General features: G+C 44.5%; 1 protein-coding gene across 1 annotated transcript in view; it reads left to right on the top strand.

The window, feature by feature from the left end:
- The first annotated feature begins 6,921 nt into the window (after positions 1-6,921).
- The window catches only part of C8B (complement component 8, beta polypeptide), a 43,651-nt gene continuing 40,130 nt past the window's right edge, over positions 6,922-10,442 (top strand). Inside the window, exon 1 of the mRNA XM_010855869.1 lies at positions 6,922-7,110. Within this exon, the coding sequence (XP_010854171.1) occupies positions 7,019-7,110 (92 nt within the window). The 5' untranslated portion in view covers positions 6,922-7,018. The remainder of the gene's footprint in view (positions 7,111-10,442) is intronic.

Below are 10,442 nucleotides of genomic sequence, written 5' to 3'. Positions count from 1 at the left end.
AATACATACCTACCCTTTATCAACCGTCGAGAATAGAAGAAACAAGGCATCTGTGTGGATCCAGAGAGAAACACCTATCCATATTTATTTGCAGAGATATACATATAATAGAGAAACAGAATCCCATACCCATCATCAGAAAGGACAAACCAAACCCTGGCGTAGACAGGGAGCCTCCTCTGCTGCTTTTCTGCCAGCACCAGCACTGTTGAAGATACTGGCTACTGTTTAGAACCCATGACTCCTTTCCAAGGGAGATTTGCCAGTTCCATGGGGTTGGGAATGAGAACTGTGGGAAAGAGAGTGTATTAGTTTAGGTAATGTGCCATAACAGGAAAACACTGACATCTCTGCAGCTCAGCACAATAGAAGTTTATTTCCTTTTTATTGGCATTTATGTTTTTATTTTTAATTAAAATTTTTCCTTAGTCTTTATACAATTTTAAGATTACACTCTATTTATAGTTATTGCAAAATATTGTCATTTTTTGTGTGTGTTGTACAACACATCCTTGAACTTACATTACATCCAATAGTTTGCGCCTCCCACTCCCTGACGCCTTTTGTCCCTTCCCTCTTCTCTCCACGGGTAAGCACCAGTTTGTTCTCTGTATCTGTGAGTCTGTTTCTTTTTTGTTATAGTCACTATTTTGTTCTACATTTTAGATTCCATATTTAAGTGACATCACAGAGTATTTGTCTTTCTCCATCTGACTTCTTTCACTTAGCATTAGGCCCTGGAAGTTCATCCATATTGTTGAAAATGGCAACATTTTGTTCTTTTTATGGCTGAGTAGAATTTCATTGTATATACTCTTAGCAGCTCAGCACAGTCGAAGTTACTTTCTTGCTCAAGCATAGACCATTCATCAGGGAGTGGGGAGAGTTTCTGCTCCACAGTCATACAAGAATCCAACCTGCCAGAGCTTCCACCTTCTTCAATACCGACTCCCAAGGTCACCACAGGTATCCACATTTGGCAGGTGGTTGAAGGAACAGAGGGAGAGTAGTGTTAACAAAACAAAACAAAAGCACAATGTTAAAGTTGTGAGTTAAGTTTTATTTGGGGCAAAATGAGAACTATATCTTGGGAGACGGCATCCTAGGTAGCTCTTGAGAAACTGCTCCAAAGAGGTAGTGGGGAGGCTCAGTGTATATGTGATTTTGGTAAAAGGGAAGTACATGCAATCAAGCATTTTTTTTTTTTTTTTTTGTAGAAGGTTTTCTGCTAGTCCTGAGGAGCAGATGTCACCATAAAGGAATTAAGTGCTTTTCTAAATATGAGGGAATGCAAGAATTGGGCTCATAAAATCAGCTCCTGAAAATCTCTCTCTCTCTGGAGGTCTGTTCTGCCAGTTTTTCCAGAGCACAGAGTGCCTCATTTCTGCTCTTCGACCTGAACTCCCTTCAGGGGGTGCTGAAGGTGAACAGCTACAGCAGCACCTGATTGAATCCTTGCAGAGGTAGATGGCAAGTGCCAATTTGTAGTTGACGGTAGAATGGCACAAGGGAGGGTGAAGTGGCACTCACACTTCTCCCTGTATTTCACGTGACTTTAGTCATAGACCCAGGCAGAACTGTGGGGGTGCCAGGAATGTAGTGAAGCCAACTGCCTCAGAGGAAGGGGCTGGGGATCCATATTCTCTTTCCATGAGAAGATTGGACTCTTCATTCATTTTACTGGCTATTTTTTTTTTTTCCCTTCTCATGTTTCTATTTTCAGAATAGAGACATTTCCTTTTCTCCCGTGGGTTATTGTTTTGCCAGTTAGTCCTCCAAAGAGCCTGCTGCCCTCTCAGCCCATTCATACTTCTGTCTGGCCCCGTTTTGCACCACCCTGGTGATAACACCCCTCCATGGATGAGTCCCAATATGAGTCACCACCACTGGTGATGCAATTATCACAGCGGGATGCCAAGGGCTGTTTTAAATCAGGTTCCCCAAGACTCACGGAAAAACCTACAGTGGAAACCTTGGAGGTGAGGGACTCCCAGACCCTGATGAGGACTCTGAAACAGCAGGAGGGGCATAAAGCTTTACCTCCAGAATTCTGGACGGTGAGCCTGGAAGACAAGGAACTCTACTTAAGATAGACAAGTCTGGGCACATTAATCCACAGGACCAGGTGACCAAGAAGAAAGCATGAGCTGTGTGGAGGGCGGCTGCTTGAAACAGCTGCTAAGCTCAGCCCTGGGTACTTAATATACCCTTCTTAACAGAGAACCATAATCTCGGTCATAATAATCCCACCTTTGTGCACAGTTGCATTGTTTACAAAGCCATTCACAAAGAGTATGTTATTTGCTTTTCTCAATGACAGGAGACAGATACTGTGTTTATGCCCTCTTTTGCTTTGGCACCACCACTGCCCTAATTCAGGCCCTCATCATCTTTCAAAGGACTATTATAACAGTCTGCTAACCGGTCTCTCTGCTCCAATTCGCCTCCCTCTAATCCATTCTCTATACTGCAGCCTAGCAATCTCTCTCACAAAGAAAGCTACCCCCTTCCTTCTCTCCGGAAACCCATCGAGAGCTCCCCCTTGCACTGAGGATAAAATCCATATCATTAGCCCTGCCCATTGAGCCCTACTTCTGACTCCCATCTGCCTCTCTAGCTTCATTCCTTTCCACTACTCAAGCTGAACTCCAGACTCCAGCGACACTGACTGTCTTAGGTTCCCCGCACATGCAGTGTAATTTCTCACCTTTGCATCTTGATTTTTCTGGCCTCTCCCTGAACTGCCACACACCCTCCCTTTGGTGCTTGGTTTGTTAACTCCTCCTGACCCCCGAGGGGCCAACTCAAGCATCACTTCTGAGAAACATTTCCCAGTGACCACATGCACACCCATGCGGGTGCACACATGTGCACACACACACTTGGCTAAATCCAAACCACGGTACTGCCCTGATATATGACTGTGTCTGTCCCTCTCACCATGGTGCCAGCTCTTACAGGAAGGTCTATTACATATTCATTTGTATATCTAGGCACCTAGGATTGTACCTGGCATCTAGTAGCTCTCAGTAAATGATTATTGAAATATTATTTCAACAAGCCTACACTGGAAACGAGGGAAACCAGTGCTCGGGGAGCTTAAGGGATTTGTTCAGGATATAAGGTAATAAATGAGAGAAATGAAATGCCAATCTAGGTCTGTCTGATGTCCCAAACATTTCAGACTGCTTTGCACTGCCTTCAAAGAGACCACAGATAATTCTGTGAGCTGAAGAAGTTCTAGCTCTTGAGGGAATTTTTGCTTCTTGTGTTATTTTATTTTTACTTCTTTTGAGTCTCATATCCTTCTGGAATCTGAGGAGGGCTATAGACTTTTTCCTATAGAAAAGCACACGTGCACACTGAATTTTGTATGTAGCAGAAGAGTATATTAGCCAGGGTAGGGTAGCTGTTGCTGTAGTAACATATAGACCACAAAGTCTCAATGAAATAGTGCAATTAAAGTTTAAATCTCACTCATAGGAAGTTCCTCATGGATCAGCAGGGACTCTCCTCAACCAGTGTCAGGGCTGTAGGCTCCCTCCATCATAAGACACTGTTACCTTAGCACATGCTTTGAAGTCACCAGCACAGAAGAAGAGAGAAATGGACAAGGCACGCTGGCTCTTAACTGCTTCAGCATGAAAGTAGCATGTTTGAGGTGGATTGCAAAATGTCCCCAGATTCTCTCCAACAAACCCTGATGCACACCCCTTTGCAAAGTGACTCTGCTTTTCCTCCTATCAACAGATATTATCTATGTCTCTATCTCTTGAATGTGGATTTGGCCATGTCTTAAGACATACTTCAGTCAGAGCTTTAAAAGCACTTGTGCATTGGAGCCTATGCTTTCCTGCTGCTCTTTGGAACCATGAAGACCACCGTGAAAGAGCCTTGGTTAATTAGTCTTTTTTGGAGACGTGCTGCTCAGTTATCCCATCACATTGGCCAACAACCCAGATGTATAGACTGAAAGGATGGATCCTCAGGCTGGTAAGTAAGGCCATTCTGTAGCAACCAGCCCCCTGCCAACCCTCTTAACTGGCTGAGGTTGCATGAGTGAACCCAGGCAAGACTAGCAGAACCACCCAGCTTATTTAGCCCAGAATTACTTGATGACCCAAAGAATTTTGAGCTTATAAATGGCCATTCTTTTAAGCTAGCAAGTTTGGGGAGTATTTGTTATACAGCAAAAGCTAACTACTACAAAAAAGTGGGTACCAGGAGTGGAATGTTACTGTAACAAAAACCTAAACCATGTAGCATTGATTGTGGAACTGGAGGCTAGAAAATTAATTATCAAAGTGGGGAAAAACAACACTGTCAGTAGGTCCATAGACCTGGAGCTATGAATTGCTACATATCATTTAAAAGCCTGAAGGCCCATGATTGTTTTAAAACCCACTTTCCTGGCCAAAGAAGAGAGCTATGGCCAGAGAGTGGAGAGGCAGGTGTGATCATTGTACTAGACATTCATCAGTCCTGTAAATTCCTAAGAGGACGTTTGTAAAGCATAGGAATTATAAAAAGAAGAGGTTAGGAATAAGGAAGAAAAAAAAAAAAACAACTTGAATCTAGCCATAGATTTATCTCTTATCAACTATAGAACCAATTGAGGAACCTTATCTCAGAGGCATATAAGATGACACTTCGTTTTTTTTTGTCAAGATCAAACAAGATGATATATGGGGAAAACTGTTAGATTGCTAAGAACTGTCCATGAAAAATACCTGTATTATCACCACAGCCTGAGGCCGAGTAGCACCTAAAGCCACCAGGGGGCGCTATGAGGTTGGAATTCCAGGAGACCCATTGGTGCCTGGAATCAAGCCCAGAAAAGTCCATTGGGAAGACTTTCTTGAGAAAGTGATGTTAATATGAAACATGAGAAATGACTTATATTTAGCTACACGGCACATATTCTGAGAAGAAGGAACAGCATGTATAAAAAATCTAGAGGTGAGTGAGCACCTGACTCATTCATGTAACTGTTTTCTCTAAAATGTGTGGCTTTCTCCATGAGTCCTTCAAGTTTAGGAGGTTGAACAAGAACCCCATCATGTAAAGATGTGGCTCCTCTTAAAGGCAAGCTGAAACGAGAAAGGACATGGATCTTTCTTGAAATGCAATTTTCTGCTTGTTTACAAATGATTAACTACCACAATCAATTGTGTCAAAGTTCAGGTCACTGCATCCTTTGGGACAGCGATGAGATGGTGCCTTGAGCTTGGGATAATGACAAGTGGAATGCACACGGGAGGGTCTGAGAGCAGAGCTTGTGTTCCGTGTTCTGGGCACAATTACTGTGAAGGGCCTTTGCCCTCTGCGGCTTTCCATCCATCCCCTTGCCACTCTTCCTTGTTTGCACTCCCAAACCCCAGCCCAGCTGTTTCAGCAGACAGGGCAGGACAGGGAGCAGGCTGGTGCTTCCAACCCGTGTCAGGAATAAGTCAAGGGTTTAATGTTTTATATAGTTAAGCCTCAAAACAACCTTATGAGCTAAGTATTAATGAATCATGATCCCCGTTTTCCAGATGGGAAAAAAATAGTCTCAAAGAAATTAGGTAGCTTGTTCAAGGAAGTCAAATCCAGTCTGTGTTCTTTCTACCAGACCACCCTCAAGTTGCCCACTGCCTGTTCCCTCTTAGGACCCTCACCTACACCCGCCTGATCAACAGAGATAGGATGGTTGTCGGCCCTGTTCCTTTAACTCTCTATGGTCTGAAGATTGGTTTTGTAAATGCCTGGTCAGTGAAGTTTGGACTTTAACTTGTTGATCCTGAGAGGTCAGTGGTAGGGGTACATTTGAGAGCCGGGGCCATTTATATATGACCTTTGAGTTTGCACCATGCCTCTTTCACACCACACCTCTGTGCTCCTTGCCAGGCAGGGTGGGTACCACCTCCAGGTTGGGAGTCAGGGCTAACGCTTCGGCTGCAATGGACCTGAAAATGTAAAGACACACCTCACATGTGGCCACAGGCAATCGTTTCTAGGAATCATTTCTACAGGTATCAAAGTGAACGTTTGCTTGGATTATGCCATTTCATGAGACCCTTAGAGCACATTCCTAGTGGTCCAGTGGACAAGACTCCATTCTTCCAATGCAAGGGGCACGGGTATGGTCCCTGGTTGGGGAACTAAGATCCTGCATGCCTCGTGAAATGGCCAAAAATGAAAACAGGAGACCCTGAGAATCACATTTTGTCTTCATCCTGTTTAATGGTACGTAAAAATGACAGGGCACAGAGTGCCATTCAGAGATGAAAATTCAAAGGGGAAGCATTTTTCCAGGCTCAAATAAAACAAGTCTGAATTACCCTACATGAACGGCACCTGCTTTTGCTGTGCTAAACCATCAAGTCTTCTTACCTTTAACACGGGAGAGGTGATAGGTGAAGGGTGCAGGTGATAAGTAAAAGGTATTTATTGAACTTTTTCATGTGCTGCTATCACTGTGGCTCTCAGGGTTATCAGTAAATGCTGGAGACAAATGTTTAATCTGTTACTGCTGCTGCTGCTAAGTCACTTCAGTTGTGTCCGACTCTGTGCGACCCCACAGACGGCAGCCCACCAGGTTCGCCCGTCCCTGGGACTCTCCAGGCAAGAACACTGGAGTGGGTTGCCATTTCCTTCTCCAGTGCATGAAAGTGAAAAGTGAAAGTGATGTCGCTCAGTCGTGTCTGACTCCTAGCAACCCCACGGACTGCAGGCTACCAGACTCCTCCGTCCATGGGATTTTCCAGGCAAGAGTACTGGAGTGGGGTGCCATTGCTTTCTCCGCCAGAATCCATTACACGTGAATAAAATCTAAGCTTTCCACCATTCTTGTTGGTGTCTGGAGTCCCAGATAAGTCTTCTGTCTGTGCAAAGTCTAGGTGTTTCTGGTCACTGGTGGCTTTCTGTTTACTTTGCCCAGCTGTTTACTCTCCGGAAACAGAAGCTGACGACAGGACTCCCTGGGTAGACTCTTCATGGAACTGGGAGCTGCAGTCAGACTTCCTGTCGCAGAGGGAAAATGAAGACCTCCAGGACATGGGCTTGGAGGGTACCGGCAGAGCTGTTTCTTCTCTGTGCTGCCCTGGGATCTTTCAGTGTGCCCAGCTCCAGGTAGGTGATAGTTCCAAATGACTTCCTAATCAATAATATGATGGGGAATATAAAGCCATATCATGCTGACCCTCTCTCCTTGTCACATGCCTATTGAATAAGGAACATCTCCTGAAGCAATTTACATGCATCTGATTACACTATATCAACAACTCTTCAAATTATTGTGGAACCCAGCCACTGACTTCAACAAAAGTTCTCGTAGGAAACTGACGCGTTTAAAGGTATTTTATCATGCTAAGAAGAATAGGATCCTTGCTCTGTATTCTGAACAAAGCCTCAGCATACTTCCTTAAGCAAAAGGTCTGTTATGTATGGAGGAAGAAAAGCCAACTTATAGCAATGATTTTAATGCAAGAGTGACCTACTCTACCTGTTTATCAGGCTAAATTTTTGCTCTCAAACCATCCTCCCCCCGACACACACACACAAACTCCAGATATTCAATCTTTTAGGATTATTTTTAATTGGGTGCAAAACAGGCTAAAGAAACTATCTGAGTTGAAAGCTCAAACTTAATCTGAGTGAAAGTTCAAAGTGGGATCCAGTGAAGGAAGCCTCAGTGATGTATCAGCTGGGGGATCGTCCTGGTGTGGGAGAAGCTGCTGCCCTTGCAGAGAGAGGCTGAAGCTGTCGTGTCCCAGGCTCCTTGTGAGCCGTTCCATCGGAGGAAGGACTGTTAACGTCATTTCTCTCACTCATCACATACAGGCTGTGCATGCACAGCCTCTCATGGGAGGAGCAGCTGGTGCCCATTGGACGGCCCCTGGTGTCAGCTCTGCTGAGCACTCAGCCCCTGCTGGGCACCACCCGAGACCAGGGCGGTGAGTTTTCACTGCCCATATTGGGCACTCAATGACTGTTAGCTATTATGATAGAAAGAACCTCAACTTGGTCCTGAGAAGAATGAAGCAGCCAAGGCCTTCCTTGTGTGTACTATGTGTCTATCAGGATCCAAGGAAATGTGTCTGGAATGGAGGGTTTAAAGGGGTTATAGCAACCCTACCCACATGTGGACCCCTGTGTGGGACCTCTCACAGGCTCTCAGGATGCTGAGATGAATAGGACACAAAGGGGTCATGTTCTCGTGGAGAAAATCAACATGGGAGCACATCTAGGTGTACTGTTGCGAGAGAGAGTACAGGAACAAGTGGAAAACCAGAGAAGAAGGGGTGATTGGCTTTACCGAAGACAGTGTGGAGAGGCTTCTAGAAGAGAGGACGGTTGAGCTGAATATTTCTGTAGGAATAGGTGTTTGCCAAATGGGAGAGGGTGAAGGGGTGATTGGCTTTTCCGAAGACAGTGTGGAGAGGCTTCTAGAAGAGTCGAGGGTTCAGCTGAATATTTCTGTAGGAGTAGGTGTTTGCCAAATGGGAGAGGGTGAAGAGCATTCCAGGAAGAAGCAGCAGCCTGGACAAGGACGTGGAGATGAAAGAGCCTGGCTTGTTCCTGCAGCTGCATGTCCAGGCCAAGGTATAGTAATAGTGTTAGTCGCTCAGTCGTGTCCAATTCTTTGTGACTTCATGGACTGTAGCCCACCAGGCTCCTCTGTCCATAGGATTCTCCAGGCCAGAATACTGGAGTGGGTTGCCATGCCCTTCTCCAGGGTATCTTCCCAACCCAGGGATTGAACTCAGGTCTCCCGTATTGCAGGCAGACTCTTTATCATTTGAGCTACTCAGGGAGCAAGCTAAAGTGAGGAGCTGCCAAAGACAGGACCAAGGCAGAGTCGGCAGGAGTCAGATCCTGGAAAGAGCTCGGAGGGGGCACCAGTACTCTGGCTAAGGACCTTGAACTTTATCCTCAGTAGTGGGGAGCCATGGAAGGATTGACACAGTCAGACTTCCATATTAGGAAGTTTACTTGGATGTAGGACATGAAGGGGTAAGATGAGTGAAGCTGACAGGCTGGGAAACCTTGCTGAACCCTCCAGTGATGTCATGAGATGGCTGTTGTACCTATTCACACTATACAGAGGAGCAAGTGGGTCCTCAGAAAGGAGAAGAGATTCATTCACATCTCATGAGTCTCAAACCCTTAGCTGAATCCAGATTTAGTGCATTGGCCTCGACCTGTTATTCCCATGGAGCAGTCTTGAACATGGCATATGTTTGAATCCCTTAGATGAAATGGAAGAATAGCCTTCAGTTCTGCAATAGAAAATGCTGAGACCTTCATATTAGCTAAGAAAGGCTACCAATTTTAGTTACTCTTCTAATCAAGTCAGATGAAATTCTCATTCCATCTTCATAAGACAGACGTGTGTTTATTTATTGCTGCTCTATGTAAGGCATTTAGATGTATTAGGTCTGAACCTCACAGCTATTTGAGGTAAGTGCTATCATTTACAGTTTACAGAGAAGGAAACTGAGGTTTGGAGAGAGAGTGCAACTATTTCAGGATTCCTCACTTAATATGTAACAAAATATGGATCCAAATCCATTTTTTTTTCTGGTTCCAGAGCCCCTGTATTTTTCTGCCTCTTGCTAATACATTCTCCTTTCTCCACCTGCATTGTGGATCTGACTTGCTGGACTCCAAGGCCATTTCTGTATCTCTGGACCACACATGTGTTGCCTTGAGATGTGGCTTTAAATTCCATGTCTACAACAGCAAATGACACAGAGAAGAGAAATGGAAAACCTGCCACCCAGAAGCTGCCCCTTACAGCAAAGAGGAAGGATTTTATTTGCAAAGGAGATGCAGCTGCCTAACAAATTGTGTGTGACAAGAAAGTTGTTGTGTCAGGGCATTTCTACAGAAAGCCAAAATATATTGACATACCCCATCTATATAAACTGATGGCTCGCAATTTACTGCTGACCTAATCCTGCCGTGCATGGTGGATCCATCTTTATTTTGATCAGAGACTCCTGTTAGAAAGACTAGGAGACAAGAACTGAGTGAAATATGTCCTCAGCATTCCACATACCTCGAGGAAAGGCAGGTTCATTCTTGTCAGACTTTACGTGGGGGATACATTCCAACACCTCGTAGAAGGGTGTTTGCTGTTACATTGTTTGCAATTGCCAAACGATGAAAAACTGTAAATGTCCTTCAAAAAGAAAACGTTAAATGCCTGTCTTATGATGGAACATTTAGATAAAAGGAAGGAACAAGATATCTTTATGAGTCAACATATATGGGCCAGAAATGCAGTGTTTTTTAAATATTTATTTTTAAAATTTATTTGTTTGGCTGCACTGGGTCTGAGCTGTGGCCTATGGGATCTTCAGTCTTCACTGTGGCATGTAGAATCTTTTTGTCATGGGATGGTATATGGGATCTAGTTCCCTAATTGGGGATTGAACCTGGGCCCCTGCATTGGGAGC

Source organism: Bison bison, unplaced genomic scaffold (assembly GCF_000754665.1).
Source record: "Bison bison bison isolate TAMUID 2011002044 unplaced genomic scaffold, Bison_UMD1.0 scf7180017864369, whole genome shotgun sequence".
Classification (NCBI taxonomy): Eukaryota; Metazoa; Chordata; class Mammalia; order Artiodactyla; family Bovidae; genus Bison; species Bison bison.
The sequence above is the reverse complement of the archived record's forward strand: the minus strand, read 5'-3'. Positions and strand labels throughout refer to the sequence as shown.